The sequence below is a fragment of the Acinonyx jubatus genome, chromosome X (assembly GCF_027475565.1).
Source record: "Acinonyx jubatus isolate Ajub_Pintada_27869175 chromosome X, VMU_Ajub_asm_v1.0, whole genome shotgun sequence".
Taxonomy (NCBI): domain Eukaryota; kingdom Metazoa; phylum Chordata; class Mammalia; order Carnivora; family Felidae; genus Acinonyx; species Acinonyx jubatus.
In genome coordinates, this window is record NC_069389.1 from 84,340,010 (window position 1) to 84,358,897 (window position 18,888).

At 37.8% G+C, this 18,888-nt stretch overlaps 2 protein-coding genes across 4 annotated transcripts in view; both read left to right on the forward strand.

Moving 5' to 3' along the window:
* Positions 1-1,822, forward strand: part of RNF128 (ring finger protein 128) — a 107,899-nt gene extending 106,077 nt beyond the window's left edge. For both annotated transcript variants that reach the window (XM_015083677.3, XM_027054890.2), the window contains exon 7: positions 399-1,822. In XM_015083677.3, coding sequence (XP_014939163.2) covers positions 399-532 — 134 coding nt within the window. In that variant the 3' untranslated portion in view covers positions 533-1,822. The remainder of the gene's footprint in view (positions 1-398) is intronic.
* Positions 1,823-7,896: 6,074 nt separating this feature from the next.
* Positions 7,897-18,888, forward strand: part of TBC1D8B (TBC1 domain family member 8B) — a 58,345-nt gene continuing 47,353 nt past the window's right edge. Inside the window, exon 1 of one of the 2 annotated variants that reach the window (XM_027054883.2) lies at positions 7,897-8,196. In XM_027054883.2, coding sequence (XP_026910684.1) covers positions 8,067-8,196 — 130 coding nt within the window. In that variant the 5' untranslated portion in view covers positions 7,897-8,066. The remainder of the gene's footprint in view (positions 8,197-18,888) is intronic. The other variant, XM_015083673.3, reaches the window with a different exon arrangement.

Genomic DNA, 18,888 nt, shown 5'->3' on the forward strand with positions numbered 1-18,888 from the left:
TCTCTACCTTCCTGTTTGTTTTAAGTCTATTTATGCATATGAAAAGGTATAGGTAATTTTTTTAAGCACCCAGGTGATTGAAATGTGAAGCCGGGTTTCAGGACGGAAAAGCAGAAGACAGAACTTTTGCTCTTAAGGAGGCTATTAATCTAGGTAGAAGTAAGCACACATGTGAATTTAAAAATAAAAGAGTAATTGTAAATCAATATAATAATGTCATATGTGCCTTATGTAAGACATAGCCTAAATCATGTAACTATTAAAGGAACCAGGGAATGAGTATAATAATCAGAGTATGATAGCATTAGACAAGAAAAGCTTCTTAGACGTGAGTGTTGAATTTTGTCTTAAAGAAGAGAGGGGTGAAATCATCCTAAAATTTTCATTTCTTTTTAAAGATGAAAATCTACAGCTGGTAAACCATGAGGCAAGTTCCGTGGCAGTGGATGTTGTTCCTCATGTTGACAACCCAACTTTTGAAGAAGATGAAACTCCTGATCAAGAGACTGCAGTTCGAGAAATTAAATCCTAAAATCTGTGTCAATAGAAAACTTGAAACTTTAGTAATAACAACAGAACTGCCAATCAGGGCTTAGTTTACTATTAATGAACTGGATAAACTTAATTAAATAAGAAAGATACTGAAAGTGCTGAGATGACAAATATTATGCTATAGTTAAATTACTTAAAATATTTAATCTATTAACTTTTTTCCACAAACTCATAATGTTTTTCATAGGCAAGTTTCCTCTCAATAGTGATAGCAACATTTTTAAACATTTAAAACTCTCTTCAAGTAGTCATGGTTTTCATTTACAACAATTTTATTATAAAAACATGTTGCTTTTAAAATGTGGAGTAGCTGTGATCACTTTATTTTATGATAGTATCTTAATTAAAAATACTACTATTTTAGCTTGGGCTATATGTGTCAGGGTTTTTCTCCAGGTGCTTATATTGATCTGGAATTGTAATGTAAAAAGCAATGCAAACTTAGGCTAGTACCTCATGAAATGTCTTTTTAAGCTACATTAAGTTGATAGAACAAGATTAAAACAAAATATTCATTTTAACTATTTCTTGTTTTTAAAATTAAGCTAAATGTACTTCATTTGAGTGTGGAGCATAGTTTGTCAAAGAATATGGACTGGACTGGATTGATTGGTATATTAATGACACCAATTTGACACAAGTTTATAGACAAAAAGTTTCCTTATAAAAATGCTGTGTAACTATTTCTCAAAGTTATGGGATTTTCAAAAGCAGAGTATATAAATTATCATACTATTTGAAAATGATAATGAGTAAGTCACACAAAACTTGGTAATTGATCCTTGTGTATGAATTAAGTCTGCAGAAATTAGTCTGCAGAAAATGTTTTCCAAACAATGTTGACTTTGAAAATTTAGTTTACATTTTACCTAAATGGGCTAATTACATTAGGTAAACTAAAATTCTGTCCATATAGCTGTAAATTTTGTGAATGCATTTTCTTGGTGTTTGAAAAAGAATGGGGGGGGGGAGAATTCCAGGTGCCTTAATATAAAGTTTGAAGCTTTCATCCACCAAAGTAAAATAGAGCTATTTAAAAATGCACTTTATTTGTATTCTGTGTGGCTTATCTTGGTTTTAAAGTTGTGTTTCCAGTGAAAATTCCAGCAGAATTTAGGCAAAAGCAGAAAAGACATGTATTTTTGTTTGCTAAATGTAGAATGGACAAAACCATTGCATTCTTGTACACTTATTTGAAATTCTGTAAATATTCCCCGATTTGTATTGATTCTCTTTAAATATAAAATGTAAATAAAATATTCCAATAGAAGTTTGCATCTGCTGTTTAGTTCAGTTAGCCTATACTAACTTTTCATATATGCTTGGATTTGGGAGAGGAAAAAAAATGGTTGATGCAAATGGTCATTGATATATTTGATGAATAAAAACTCAAACTTTAGTATGATATTTATTTACATATTTCATTACAGAGAGGGGAATTGCTGACATTTTAATACAACTGAATGTACCATGAATTATTATTTTTTAATTTTTTTAATGTTTATTATTGAGAGAGAAACAGAGTGTGAGTGGGGGAGGGGCAGAGAGCAAGGGAGACACACAATCTGAAGCAGGCTCCAGGCTCTGAGATGTCAGCACAGAGCCCAACACAGGGCTCAAACCCACAAACCATGAGATCATGACCTGAGCCAAAGTCGGACGCTCAACCGACTGAACCACTCAGGCACCCCCCTGAGTTATTTTTCAATGTCAGCAAGGTAAATAACGAGGTTGATCACTGATAATATAAGGTTAGAAAAACACCTTGATGCCAGTCCATCTTTATACTACCCAAGACATAAAACCACTTTATTAAAGTTTTCTTTTCCTTCAGCCTTTTCTTTGGCAGTATGGTTGTTGGGATGCTGTTAATGAGTTAACTCTTTTGTCAAACTTGTTAAGAATAAACAGATGTTTATTAATAAACAGGGACACCTCAGAGCCCTGATTATCAAACCAAGGCACACATGTCTTGGGTACACATATGTCTTATGTGGCAATATGCCAGGTGTACATGTGTGTGATGCCCCATAATAAACAACCTCTTGATCTATATTCTTGTTTTATGTGTGTGTGGGGGGGGGGATTCTTTTTAGGGAAAATTTATAATTTTTAAAATTTTCATCTTGGGACGCCTGGGTGGCTCAATCGGTTAAGCGTCCAACTTCAGCTCAGGTCATGATCTTGCTGTCTGTGGGTTCAAGCCCCGCATTGGGCTTTGTGCTGACAGCTCAGAGCCTGGAGCCTGCTTTGGATTCTGTATCTCCCTCTCTCTCTGCCCCTCCCCGACTCATCTGTCACTCTCTCAAAAATAAATAAACATTAAAATAAATAAGATTTTCATCTGTATTGAAGTATAATTAACACACCCAAAATTTGCCCATTATAAATGTATAGTTCCACAATGTTTAGCTAGTGTACAGAGTTGTGCAACTGTTACCACAATCCAGTTTTAGAACATTCCATCACCCCCAAAAAGTTCCCTCATACCCATTTGCAGTCAATTTCTGCTCCCATTCCCAGCCTCAGGCAGCCACCGATCTGCTTTCTATCTCTATAGATGTGCTTATTCTGGACATTTCATATAAATGGAACCATTCAATATGCGTGTGATCTTTTGTGACTGGCTTCTTCTACTTAGTATAATATTTTCCAGACTCATTCATGTTTGAAGCATGCATCAGCACCTCATTCCTTTTCATTGATGATATTCCATTTTTCCACATCTGGTTATCCATCAGTTAGTGAACAGTTCCTACTTTTTGTCCATTATGGATGATGCTGCTATGAATTATGTACAAGTCTGTGTAGATGTATGTTTCAATTCTCTTCATCATATTTCCGTGTCACTTGTACATTTTCTTCCTATATTGGTAACAAAAAGATAGTTTGAGCAACAGACTTTATTACTCTTACATAATAATCAAAATATAAACTGATTAACAGTGGCAGTAGATATATATGTATAGGGAGTCTCCAACTTTGGGAGGGATTTTCCGAGAGTTCATATGTAAGTTTAGCAGGAGTCAGTTTGTATTATGTTACAAATAAGAATGTACATGGTTCCCAGGCATTTAAAGACTAGGTTGGAATGCTAGGAACATTCCTTCCCCACACCACCCCCCATCTAGTTTTTGATCATTTACTAAGTAGTTTAATTAAGCTCTGTAACATCTGGAGAAATTTTATCACCCTAGGCTATAACAAATACTGAGGCTTTTACTTTACTCATTGCCTCTTCTGTTTGGAGTGAATTTTAAAAATATTTTTAAACATATATAAAATTTAAATATAAAATATTTTTAAACAATATAAAATTTCGGGGTGCCTGGGTGGCTCAGTTGGTTAAGCGTCCGGCTCTTGGTTTCAGCTCAAGTCATGATCTCACAGTTTCGTGAGTTCGAGCCCCACATTAGGCTCCAAGCTGACAATTCAGAGTCTGCTTGAGATTCTCTGTCTCCCTCTGTCTCTGCCCCTCCCCAACTTGCACTATCTCTGTCTCTCTCTAAATAAACTTTAAAAAAAAAATACAAAATTTAGACTATGTATGTATGTATGGTGGGCACTTTGACCTCCAGAGATAAATGTTCACTGTCCTCTACCTTAGAGTTAATTTGGTGAAAAGATTGAAAAACACTACCCACTAGTTCTTTTTGTCTCCAAAAACATATCATGAATGTGAGATATTTGTGGACATACCTAGATTTTGATGGTTAGTAGCATATATAAATAGGGCTTAGCATGAATAGTGGCAATTTCTCCTCCAACCCATACCCATTTTCAACCACTGCCTTAGAAAATTTTAATGGGCATGCCCTGAAATAAACTTTTTGAAAAAGCAATTCAATCATCTAAAATTCTTTAACAGGACTTATTTTTAAAAGATGCCTATGTAGGTTTTAATGGAAACATGATTAATCACCCCCAATTTGTTGTAGAGTTTGACTTTCAAATATCTAATTTGCTTAAATCAATGCACCTAGAACTTTAATGTGCCTACAAATTACCTAGGGATCTTGTTAAAATGCACATTCTGATTCAGCAGGTCTAGGATGGGTTCTGAGATTCTAGTTTCTAGCAAGCTAGATGGTGATGCAGATGTTGCTGGTTCAGGGTCCGCATTTTGAGCAGCAAACGTTTAAATGGTTCTCCTCTCACAGTGCTCCACCTGTTTTGAATCTTTACTGCTTCTAAACCTGCTGCATGCTGTCAAGCATCAACTAAGCTTGTGAAATTCGTTTCAAATAAGAATCCAGAAGAATCTTTGCCAGCCTCAGCTCTTCAATGGCACAGGGTTTAGAATTGCTATTTGGGGTTTTCTTTTTTTTTTTTTTCTTAATTTTTTTTATTGTTTACTCATTTTTGAGAGACAGAGAGTGAATGGGGGAGGGGCAGAGAGAGAGGAAGACACAGAATCTGAAGCAGGCTCCAGGTTCTGAGCTGTCAGCACAGAGCCCGACAGGGCTCGAACTCAAGGACTGCGAGATCATTACCTGGGCTAAAGTTGGACGCTTCAGCCACTGAGTCACCCGGGGACCCTGCTATTTGTGGTTTTCTACTACCTTTTCAGATAGATGTTTCAGGCTATGATTTAGAAGGCTGACTCAGCGGAAAAGATTGCTGGATAAATGAGGTATTATCTCTGCACGGTATAACATTATGTCCATAAATATGTGGCTTGGATAAATCAGAAAACAAGATTGGAAGCAGAAAGATGAGTTGGGATGCTATTACAGTGTAGCAGGAAAGTGATGTGAGGCCAATCTGAAGTGGTAACAGGGTGGAATGGACTTTTGAAAAAAAAAAGTAGAGGGGAGGGTATGTGTGTGAGACAGTGAAGGTGGTGGGAGAAAGAAGTTGAAGATTATTCCAAGGTTCTTAGTTTGAACATCTTGGTAACAGTGGTGCTGTAAACTATGAGAACCTAGAATGATAAACAACTTTGTGCAGGAAAAATATTGGAGAATTTAGTTTGGATTTGGACATGTTGTATTTGATGTCCTAATACATATGGTTAATAGATTAACCATATGCAAAAGGTAGTATAGTGTCATAATTTGTAGTGAGAAAAATCTACATTCAAATCTCAACTCTGCTACTTATTTAGCTATGTGATCTTAGGTTATTTAACTTCTCTGAGACTCCTGTTCTTCATCTATAAAGTAAGGATGTAAAAATATACAAGTTTTTAAATAAGGATTAAATCAATATTATAGAGAGGAACCATCCACTTCTTTTTTTATTGTAATGTTTTTTTTTATTTTTTTGAGAGAGAGAGAGAGAGAGAGAGCGAGCAAGCATGAGCAGGGGAGGGGCAGAGAGAGAGGGAGACACAGAATCCAAAGCGGGCTCCAGACTAAGCTGTCAGCACAGAGCCTGATGTGGGGCTCAACCCCATGAGCTGTGAAATCATGACCTGAGCTGAAGTCCGATGCTCAACCAACTGAGCCACCCAGGCACCCCAGGAACCATCCACTTCTGGACAGCCCTTGTCACTACTGTAACCATTAAGGATGTTGGAAAAGAATGTGGTTTGATGAGGAAGAAAATTCAAAAGAGAAGGAAAGGTAAAAAGAACAACTCACATCTTTCGACATTTGCTACATTCACTGAGCTTTTATGAGGAAGATAAGAAATCGTCTTTAGTAGTGTACATCCAAATTGGGATGGCTTTCCCCAAAGATACATTGCAGTTTGGGCTCTGGGATGATTGTGTCTTCCCATCTTCTCCAGGAAGCTGCCTTGGTACTACTTACTGCCCTTTAGTAGAAGCTAATCCCAAACTGACCCTTTTCTCACCCCCAAGAAAAATCCCTGTTGTAGCACACACCTGCCTCCCTTGAGCTGGCCCACATCTTGGAAAGGTTAAGCCAGAGACACTGCTCCAAGGCAGAGTTCTTTGGCTCCAGGACTTGGCATCTGGGTGTGCCCCACCCCATTTTTGTTTTTAATTGAAATGGCCTTGAGGCTTTGTTCTCAAAACAGCACACCTAGAGCTCCATGTTTTTTGTACATTTCCTCCCAACTCCTTTCTTTGTACACACTTGTTTTTGCTTTTAGTGCACCCTTTAATTCTGATCGGCTCATTTATTGCAATAAATAAAAATGTCCCTCAAATAATTCCTCACTGCGATGCCATACAAATCACTGACCTCATTCACCTTAGTGTGTAAGGAGCTGCCAAATGTACAAAGAGGTGAAGGCTGCCCTGAAAGGGATTTTTTTTTCCTTAAAGAGTTTAATAAAGGGGGAAATGTTTATAAATTGTTTAGATCCTGAAAAGGAAAGTTGGAGAAGACCCTTTTCTGTGGCTGATTACAATAGTTAAATAAATAGATTGGGGTGGCAGTGGGGGAAGGGAGGGGCCCACGGCGTGAATAAAATCATGTGGCTTCTGGAGATTTTATATTCTTCCTGTATGGGCAGAAAGAGCTTAGTCTAAGGAAGATTTTATTTTTTTTTCAACATATGAAATTTATTGTCAAATTGGTTTCCATACAACACCCAGTGCTCATCCCAAAAGGTGCCCTCCTCAATACCCATCACCCACCCTCCCCTCCCTCCCACCCCCCATCAATCCTCAGTTTGTTCTCAGTTTTTAAGAGTCTCTTATGCTTTGGCTCTCTCCCACTCTAACCTCTTTTTTTTTCCTTCCCCTCCCCCATGGGTTTCTGTTAAGTTTCTCAGGATCCACATAAGAGTGAAAACATATGGTATCTGTCTTTCTCTGTATGGCTTATTTCACTTAGCATCACACTCTCCAGTTTAAGGAAGATTTTAAATTAGAATTCTATCAGATTCCATTTACTGTGTGACCTTGGATAAGTCACCTCACCGGTCTGCGCTTTTATTTTTGTGCAAAGTGAGGAATAATATCCACTTCGAAAGACTTCTGTGAGAATTACGTGAAATGATCTATTTATGAAATAGCTTTCAAAGAGCTCATTTAATATCAGTTGCCGCTATTGCTGCTTCCCAGAAGGGGCCGTTCTTTACTCCAAAATTCCAGAAACTTTGTTTTCTACAGTTTAACACCCTCGGCTGTAAAATGATGAGAAGAAGCAACATAATTATACCTGGGGCTCATTTATTTGAACAATAACAAAAAAAAAAAACCGCTTTAAAGTTTAAGTAGGCAAAATACACTTAAGTGGTGGCGGGACGCGCTTTGAAAGCACCCGCACCCCGTCCTCACCCCAGTGGATTATGGGAATCGTAGTCCCCCACTCCCATTGTTTGAGTACAGAAAAGCGAATAGGAAACTACAACTCCCAGGAGGCAAAGAAGCGGGACTATTTCCCAGTCGGGCGGTAGAGCTGTGGGAGGGAATTGGCAATCTTGCTGCCTACGTGGGAGAGAAGGGAGGGTTGGGGGAAGTGTGGAAAACGTGAACCCAAGCCGTGGCTTGGCTTGAGGGAGATTTGGTGGGAGGAGAAGTAGAGGGAAATAGACAGGTGGAGGGTGAGGGGAGGAAGGTATCTGGGTCGCTGCTGCCGGGCGGCACAAAGTTCGCGATGTGGCTGAAGCCTGAGGAAGTGCTCCTGAAAAATGCACTGAAGCTGTGGCTGATGGAAAGGTCCAACGACTACTTCGTGCTTCAGCGGCGTCGGGGCTACGGCGAGGAAGGCGGAGGGGGTCTCACAGGTAAGCTGTGGCCACCCCCCACCCAACTCGGGGCCGTGTTCGCGGGTACTTAAAAGGCGGTGAGGAAAACAGTTACTCGTCGCCACCCGGCGCGCGATTCTCGGCCCCGGGCGAAGGGGCTCGGGTTCTTCTGCCACCACCTTTCCGTCGCCGCCCCTGAGTCCCGAAAATACCTCACTCGACTGGCCGCTGCGCTTCGGGTGGGAGGGGGAATGGAAGGAGGGGTCCTTTCCGAGGCGGTGGAATAATCTGAGGCAGAGGAGGGGTTCTTTCTGAGACAGAGTAGTTGCCCCGTAGCTTCCCCCGGGGGAGAGGCTGACGACGAGTGTTAGACCTCGACAGGTAGCGTTTAGGCTGGTGACAGGGGCCAGTTCAGCAGTTGTGGACTTAACTTTTTTCAAGAAACCCCCTCTTGATAATCACCATCCTGGTGGGGGAGCAAGTAAGAGTCGGGGGGGGGGGGGGCAGGGAGGATGGTGAGGAGAAAGCGAGGAGCCCAGGTCACATCCTGAGGGAAAGGCTTCAAATGAGAGATTCGGAAGTGGCGGTGGGTGGGGAGGTCGGACTTGCAGGGGAGGGCTCAGAATCGCGGACCCCTCCCAATATAGCATCTTTTGCTCTACCACCCAGTTTTCAGTCCCTGGGATCTTATTTCAGAGTAACCGTCGTCGTAATTCGTTTCCCTCTCGAGTGTGCGGCGGTGCCCCTTCTTTCAAAGCCACGATTGTAAGCCAACCTATGAAACCAGTGGAAGTTTTTAACTCTTGCCTCCGAATCCGTCCTGGCTTCAGTGATTTGATTTTGCAAATCCAGAACTGGCCCTGGGTCACGTGTTTAAAGCCTCCAGACAATTTGGAGACTTCTCGTCTGGGGCAGGGGCATTCAAACTTTTGGACACGGCTGGTAGGGGGACGCAGAGCTCTTTTTCGTGACCATTTGCAGGTTTGGTATGGTGGCTTTAGAGTGGTGGACCAGACTTCCTTTAGGCAGCGTGATGTAGCGGGAAGAGGGAAGAGTAGGGAAATCTACATTTTAGCCCCATCCTCATCTCTTGTTGAACGGCATTCGACAGATACTTTGATTTATTACACATAAACGCCTGCTGTGTGCCACAGGGAATGCTAGTGTACGAAGACAGTTAAGATTCACTTTTCCGCCCTTGAATTGCTCTTGATCTGGATACGGGGGAGAGGGTCGGGTTAGGGGGAAGTAACCAGTAACCCAGGCAAATTGGACTTATAACCAGTAACTAGTAAATCAGGCAAATTCTAATTAGAACCAAATAACTGAAAGGTTGTGTAAAGATTCACGGAGGAGATGGCATTGCTTTTCCTCTTCTAGGAAATGGTGTCTACCTCATAGAGTTAAGAGGATGAAATGAAAGGTAATTGGTGCCAAATTAGTGCATGTTGTTAAGGTGGTGACAGATATGTGCCTTTATTTCCTCTTTTTTTCCAAGCCATCCCCAAGCTGGAGAGAATTCTGAGGTTCTACAGGAGGTTTTTTTTTTTTTTTTTTAATTTTGCAAGACTTGTTCATCTTATCTGGCTTCTAAAAAGTCCCCCTTGAAAATATGGCAACAAAAATTGCCTGGTTAAACTCACATTTGGTCATTTTCTGAGTTTTAAAAATTACAAGTGTTATTTTGCAGAGGAGACTTTCCATTTAATAGATGCATCTATTTTCCAAATTAAATTTGAGAATCAATGTTCATAATTACCCAGTGACATTATTTATCCTCTTTAGTCCATTAAGAACAACTCAGAGTACATTTAAAACATCTTACAGCCCTGTGTTACAGCATAATATTTTGGTTCCCCATAACTTTTCTTGACCAGAATTTTTATGGTGTTCTTGTCCACATTTACCAAGGAGGTATATTTCACTTTGTACAACTGTGTTCCTGAAAAATAATAGGTAAATCAGATTCTTGAGAATCAAACCACTGTAATGGAGTATGAAAGAGTTTACTTGTTGCAAATTTCCTGTAAATAATCATTCCTTTTTTTCTGTGTTTAGTTTTTCATTTCACATGTTTTCTTAAAACCTAGACCTATTGCACCAGTTTCTCTATTCCACTCACTCCCATGTACTCTTCAAAAGCCCATATCTCTAGAATAAGAGATTTGTCTGCAGAAATAAACCAAGATTTCTACCACACATGTATGTTGAGAATAGCCATAGGCCCATATTGTGGTCAATGTGTATGTCTGCATGATTATTTTACCTGTGGTATTGTCAAGATGCTTGAAATTTCCACGAGTGCTGCCACTTTATTACATGTAAATTAAGCAAAATGGATCAGAAAGGAGCAGAGGTGTTTTTAAGGTTTGTTTGGTTCGTTTTGGTCCAGAATAAGCATGTGCTGATTTTTATGACTGCTCAATTACTGTTTTTGTTTTTTTTTTTTACTTAAAATTGTGAAGCCAAGAGCTCTGTTATGCTTTACACAAATCCACATTTGGATTACCTCTCACAGGAGTTTGGGTGCCAGCATAAGCTTGCCTTTGTCTGTTTTGCTTGCTGAAATCCAGTGTTATGTGCTACCCCTTTAAAAGATTCCTTTATACATTTTGTTTAATGAAGAAGAGATAATGACCATCTAGAAATGTTAACAGTTGTACTTTCTTTAAGATTTTATTTCTTTGCCATGTGATAATTGGCAATAACCACCAGCAATGTAATAACTTTAGCTGTGGATTTGGTAAAGTTAGTTGACTCTATTATTTTTCCTAAAAATGGAATTGGGGCAACAGAGAACCCTAGGGTGGTTGTAACAGGAGATTAACTTGTAAGTTAGAATTCCGAGGTCCTTTTCTAAATTTCTGAAACCCATTTAGTAGACATCTAGTAGATTACTTATCATTTGCCTATTTAATCTTAGTTTTCCTGGTTCACAGTAAGGTAGAATATCTTGTGGAAATTTTCATTATATGTAAAGGTTATTTTATAGATAAAGTGATTTTCTGTCATTTAGTGGAGTAATTCACCCTTCTGGACTTTTGCAGTTACCTTACATTATCCCTTGATCTTCCTGGCTGATAAGGGTAATGACTTTTCTATAGCATCTCAATTTAGCACCTGTCTTTATGTAATTGAAAATAATTTATGCATATTTGGCTCATTAAGCACAAATCAACAATTTGCTTGGTAGTTGGGGTGCTGCATGAGTGGAGTTATGGGGCTACATTCTAGTGTGTCAGACTTAGGAAGATCTGCCAGTCAGAAAGCTTTAATACAGATCATTTGTTGAGAGTATCTGATTTTTGAATATTCTGTATCTGCATAGTGTAAGCAGGTTCTTGTGTGTTAGAATGATCATCTCCTTCAGTAGACCTTGTTTTGGGGTTGTAGAATGAGACTAAAGAGTAAACTTACTAAAATGGAGAAGTTTTAAGACATTCTGTTTCCCTATCTCTCTCCTCTTTCATCTTGGCACCATTACCTTGAAATTAAATCATATGTATGAACTAGAACATAATAATATCTTAAATGCACTTTCCATTTCAAAATGTTTTATGATATTTATATAAACTTAAATCATGGTGGAAATGATTTGTCATAAGTAAACACATAATAAGGTAGCTTTTAAAAGAACTTGTTAGTGACCGTCTCTCAAAAATACAAGGCTTTCTCTCCTTTTTCCCCACCCGCAACTCAAGTTGCCCAACTTTGAAAACATTCTCAATTAAGTTTTTCTTAGCAAAATATGCCTGCATTCCGTGTTCACAAAGGAACTGATAAAATTTTTGGTCTCCCAAGTACCTTATTACTGGAACCAGAGTGTCTAAATGGTGACCATGACATTTCATTTCAGATAAATATCAAATCGCTACCCACACACATATTGTAAATTAATAAATATCATTTTGACTTAATAGAAAATCCCATAGAGCAACCCCTAGGGAAAACAACCGTGAGATCATAACCTGAGCCAAGATGAAGAGTCAGACACTTAACTGACTGAGCCACCCAGGCGCCCTTACAGTGTTATATTAGTTTTAATGTATAATATAGTGATTCAGCAGTTTTATACATCACCCAGTGATCATCACAATAAGTGTACTCTTAATCCCCTTTATCTGTTTCACTCATCTTCCCCCAACCCCGGGCAATCACCCATTTGTTCTTTATATTTAAGAATTGTGGGGGTTTTTTGTTCATTTCTTTGTTAATTTGTTTTATTTTTTAAATTCCACATATGAGTAGAATTATATGGTATTTGTCTTTCTCTGGCTTATTCACTTAACATCAAACCCTCTAGATCCATCTATGTTGTTTTGAGTGAGAAAGGACAGTTTCATTGGAAGTCTTAAGATATGAAGGATGATCATTGTCACCACTTTTTCTTGGTAGTAGTGGAAGGATTATTGACTTCATACCTATAAGCCTCAGGGTTTTTTTGTTTCTTTGTTTGTTTTTTAAGATACCTGTTAATAACACTACTCTCTCTTTTTTCCTTTCCCTTGCTTGCTGCTGGGGTCTTCCTTTCCTGAAACATAGACAGGAAACTTCTGCTACTCCACTTCAACTTAGGAGCATGAATCTTCAATTCTCATGGGAAGAGGGTTTTTTTTTTTTTGATTAAGGTATTGGAGATTTATTATATAAGTAGGAAACTAGTATTAATTGCTATCAAGCAGATTTCATTCTAATGAAACAAGACTATAAAGTGATGACCCTGAACAACCTTCATTTTTCAAAACCTCCCACAAAGCTGACCTTTCTCATTCAAAGAGATCTTTAAAAGTAATTTTTTACTTGATTTTGCATGGGTCAGAATGTTCCAGGGAGGGAACAGAACACAGTGTAATTTGCCCTCCCCAGAGGTTACCCTATGGGATTTTCTTTTTAATAAGTCAGCTACAAACGAGCATCCACAAATACATCAGTATACCACTGAGTTCAGTGATTCCACTTGCATTATTAACCCGACTTTGTTTGTCTTCCCTGATTTTTTAATATATTTTTCTGCCTCTATTCAGCTCTAATTGTTTTATAAAGGCCTCGTTTCCTCATCTGTAAAATGGTAACAAAACTTATCTTCCCCACCTCATGTCATTGTTATGTGAGTCTCATGAGTTTTTGAAACTTGTGAGCAATGATATAAACATCTGGTATTCATTTATCTATTAATGAAGTACCATTTTCTGTACTTGAAGGCCAAAGGAGGACCTATATTTATACCATTTTCCCTAATAATTACTTTTCCCATGTTGTATATAGAAATTAATTTGGAATAGTAACATTGAATATGTCCAATTTGCAATCATACTACTACAGAAGTAAAACACTGATAGTTATTCAATAATATTGGTATGAGAGTGATTATGCATTTATGATTTATAACCAGAATGGCGTACAAGTATTAGAATAAAATATCACAACAGCATTTTATTTTGATCTATGATTGCCCAAAACCTGGAAGTTCTTCAACAGCACTTCTACAGATATAAGCATCACTTATTGTCTTACTGAGTGGTATTGAAGAATACATTTAGTACTCTTTAGTCATCTTAGTTGTATTTTTCAAAACATGATACTTTAAGTAGAAATGATTCAGCTGGTAAAAACATGTTTCTAGTGGACAGTTGTGGAAGGACTATGGATGTAAGGTAAGCCAAAAATTAATAATAAATGGCACTATAATGTTTACCCTGTGGCAGTACAGCTATGGCTTGGATTTTATATTACCTTTACGTTAGAAAATCTGTCCAGTTTTCAACCTTTTGCTGTTGCTGTATAAGCACAAAAGGTAAGAATAAATCCTGTATGTGATTGTACAGGATACATTCATTTAACAGATACTTAGCAAGTACTTTCTAAAAACCAAGCACTGTTTTAGGTGCTAGAGATAACAGCAAGTGAACAAAATAAAATCTTTATTCTCCTTGGGCTGACATTCTAGTTGGCAGAGGCAAATTCACAAATAAGACATTGCAGGTGGTGTTAAGCCATATGAAGAAAAATAAAGTAAGCTACAGTGATAGAGAGGGGAGGGGTTGGTGTTTTAGATAAATTTGGTCTGGGAAGGCTTCTTTAAGGTAACCTATGAGCAGGGACCAGAGGGACTAGAGCATATGAAGCCAAACAGATATTTGGAGACAGAGCAAATGTATATAATTCTTTCTAGGAGTTTTGCTGTGAAGGGAACCAGAAATGGGGTAGCAGTTAGCTACTGTCCTGGGTGGAAACAAATGGGGTGGTAGCTAGCTACTGTCCTGGGTGTTGGGTATACAATAGCGAATAAAACAAATAGTTCCTACCCTCACAGAGTTTATAACTTAGTAGGATAAACAGATAATAAACAAGTAAGCAAACAAATATATAATTACTGAGGTAGTCAGCAATAATATCAGCCTGGTTTTGGTGACTTATAGTCATGAATGAGGGGTATTTGAAACCCTCAAAACAATTTTGCAAGGCCAGATCTGGTGTAAAGTATGCGTATGAGATGCCCTGTTAAATGATACAAAGATTTCCTAAAAGTAGCAATTAATAACCATAGGTGGTGTTCTGGTGGCATAATTCCAGTGTGGCATCTGAGGAACATCTTGTCAAAAACCAGTTTGTATTGTTTTTTGAATTAAATCACCCATCTATGAGAACTAATAATATCTGGGATGTGGATTGGTAGAGAGAAATGAGGAGGACATTTTCAGCAGGACAAATAATTTGATAGTGTAAAAGCAAAAGATGGCAGTCGTTGGGGACACAGCAAGTATTCCAGATTCATTTATCTGTGGTTGGAAATATGAGACTCAAGATATAATGCCCTTAGCAACTAGAAAAGGTTGTTGAAAAATAATGCCCTAATCTCTAGAATAGGAAAACCTGAGATAGAAAATTAAAGGTACTTGAGAATTAAATCTTTGTTGTTTTTTTATCTCCACTCTTCTTTCTACCCCAGTCTAAATGGTCTTTTTTCTTCCCTTACTCCATTATAAAGAAGTGAAGTTTTAAAACAAGGGATAATCACATTTGTTGATTTTTTATCATTGTATTAGTTGTCCTTTTGTTTTATACTAACCAAGATAATGGTCAGCTTCAGGTCTTCTAAATAATGTTTTTAAAGTGCTGTACTGTTTATGAGTTTATTCATTTGCTGCCATGCTTACTTGTTGCTTTGCATTTAGGAATTCAGATGTTGTATTGTCTTTAATTTTTTGAGGGCTACTCGATAAGTCTTAAAGTGTAAGAAAGTGCTGTAAATAAAGATGGTAACACTTCTCACATTTCCCTATGTTTTAATCTTGAGAAATGTAGTTCCGTTTGATTGATAATTCATGCATTCTTTTTCCCCACATGACATTATAGTCTGTCATTTGTGATATCAGTTACTTCCCTATACAAATTTCGAAATCCTTTAATGAACAAAGATTTTGGTTGAGAAAGGAAATGAGTGTTTACATATACCTAGTTTTCAAGTAAATGTCTTTAAAAGAATGCAGGGAGAGGGAAAATAGGACAAAGAAGAGTTACTTTTATTAATTTTCCAAAGCTCTTAGTATAAGGTTGGCAGCTTTCAAAATGCCAACTGTGGCTATTGGATTATTCTAAAATAAGCATTCACAGTCCCGTTTTAACGACTTAGATCTGGTAACAAAAGCAATAGAATCAAGAATACCCACAACCTCTACTGAAAACACTACTTTCTCCTATTTGAATGTATTTCCTACTAAGTGTGTTGGCAGTTTACTAGTTTGGTCATTAACATTTAATGAAGTTGAGATTATAAAAAATTCAGTAAAGGAGTACTTGTTTGGCTTTGTAAACATGGCAATTTATGACAAGATACAGAATCCACTATAAAGTTCTAGCAATCATTTCTATGGCCAAAATTTATAACCAGACATTTTACTTAGAATGGAAATAAATCTTGCTTGTAATTAAGAAGTTCATTTAAATGACTCTTCTGCCACTAAAGCAGTGTTGCCTTACACAGTGCCCTAAATCTAGTTTACAAGCAGAAAGAGACACTTGTCAAACTGAAGTGTACTAAATTAGTACATTGGTGATGAGTACTGTCTCCAAGCTGTGGCTGTTTTAATAGTGTTTCCAACATTCAGCCCTTGGGGGGGGGGGGGTCCTACCTATTTGTCATTATCATTGACCTAATACAAAAGAGAAATGTATACCGAATTTGCAAGTGTCTAAAAATTGAAAGGGACAGTTAATACCATAGGTCAGTTATCTCAGCATTGGCTGTGTGTTATATTTAACCAAGAACCTTTTAAAATAAACTAAATGAGGGGCACCTGGGTGGCTCAGTTGGTTGAGCATCCGACTTCCGCCCAGGTCATGATATCACAGCTCGTGGGTTAGAGCCCCGCGTCAGGCTCTGTGCTGACAGCTCAGAGCCTGGAGCCTGCTTCAGATTCTGTGCCTCCCTCTCTCTCTGCCCCTAACTCACTTGCATTCTGTCTCTGTCTCTCTCAAAAATAAATAAACATTAAAAACAAAAATTTTAAAAAAACTAAATGACTTCAGGAAGGGATAAATGACAGAAGATTGACGAAATGTTCATAATTATTGAAATTAAGTGATAGGCACACAGAAATGTCAATATATTATTTTCTCTATTTTTGTACATTTGAAAATTTTTATGATCTAAAGTCAAGGGGAAAAATAGAGTACCCAGGCCATATCTTAGATAAATTGAATTAGAATCTCTTGGCTTTAGTAGTTTCAAAACTTGAGCTTGAGTAGTTTCAAATACTCCTCCAAATGAATCCAGTTCTAAGTTTTCGTTGAGAATCATGGTCATAGAAAATAAAAATCAAGATTCGGAAAGATCTGGACAAGTTAGAATGCTCAGTTGACATTAGTGGGATAAAATTTAACATGGATAAATGTAAATTGCATTTAGGTTATTTTTTTAAAAATCACCTGTACAGGACAGAGACTATCTAGGTTGGTGCTTATATTTGTAAAAAAGATCAAAGTAGATTAGTTGGTCACAAGCTTAATATAATAAGATGTAGTGGCTTAAAAAGTTAGTATGATCTTAGACTGCATTAATAGAACCATGGAGCCCACAGTATAAGAAACCTGCATTTGTTCAGACCATATCTGGCATTCAGGTTTGAATGGCACATTTTGTAAGAAAATAGGTATGTTAAGAGAATGGTAGAAGAAAAAATAAGAGGCCCAGACAATCTCATAAAACAAACGATGGAAAGAACTAGGAATATTTTAAGCTAGGAGAAGAATAAGCAAGGGGAGACAAGATAGTTATGATATCTGAAGACCTATCGTGTTGAATAAAGTATATGTTTTGCATTGCCCCAAATGCTACAGGGAAATAGCAGTTATTTATCCTGAGAAGCACCTTCCTTTTTCCTTTTTAAAAGTGTGTAAGAAGTAGGCTTATTTTTTTTTATCTGAAAGGTTAAATATTCATTGTAAAAGTTTCCAAAAATACATACAGGTATAAAGTAAAATAATGATCACCCATCATCCTGCTGCCCAGAGATAACTAATATAAACTAGGATGACCTAGCTTATTTGTGGGGCCCAGTGCAAAATGAAAATTCAGAGCTCTTTGTTCAAAAATGAAGAATTTCAAGACAGTGACAGCATAGCATTTAACTAAGCAGGGGCCCTTTTGAGCATGGGGCCCTATGGACAGGTCACAAGCCCATAAAGCTAGTCCTGACTGTAACATTTGGATATATAAACCCTTTCATATTTTAGAAAGGACTTTGCAGTTAATGGAGAGTCCCACCAAAGCTATAGGCTGCCTTGGGAGATGTAAACTTTCTGGAGTTATAAGGAGTAAGCCAGGCTTTCTATCAGAGATACTATGGAGTAGATGAGTTTGCTAGAGTTTGGACTAGGCAACCTATTAGGATATTTTTCATCTCAGTGGTGCTATTATCTCTGTCCAGCTAAAAAGAACTAGTTTGTTGGGGCACCTGGGTGGTTCAGTTGGTTGAGCATCCTACTCTTGATTTCAGCTCAGGTCATGGTCTTGCAGTTTTAAGAACGTGCTGCATGCGGGCTTGTGCAGAGCATGGAGACTACTTGGGATTCTCTCTCTCCCTCTCTCTGCCCCTCCCTGGCTCATGCTCGCGGTCTCACTCTCTCTCTCAAAATAAATAAGTAAACTTAAAAAAAATATATAATTGGTTTGTGAACAATAATCATTACCTGAAAATAGCCTATTTTTGAAAAATGGTAGAACCTTGCTTTTTTGCTATCATCCTATGCCATTTAATAAAAAGTATTATGATGGTGAATATCCTTAGGAAGTTTGGTGTTACTTGTATGGCTGGGTGCCATCAAAACCCCATAGACATTTACGAGGGTCTGGAGCAGTGGTACCTTACTCAATATAGACATTCAAAGGATGATTTGAACTTCTTTATATTTTTAAATCTCTTGTTCTGTCATGTAGCTGACAGTGTCTGTTTTCTTCCCAATTTACTATAACAGTAGAAGTTCCCATGTGTAGTCTGATTCATGACCTTGGATGTTCAGGCTGTCAGATAATAAACCTGTGTGTACATAGAAAAGTAACCCCAAGTTATCTGCTTGTTTTCTTGTACTTTTACAACCCAGACATTAGCACATATTAAATCCTAATTGACTTGCTGGGACTTGATGATGATTATAGCTTAATGAGGTGGGTTTCCCAGGTGACTAAAAATGTATTGTAGCACTAGCTTCCAAATTATTTGTTGTATAGTT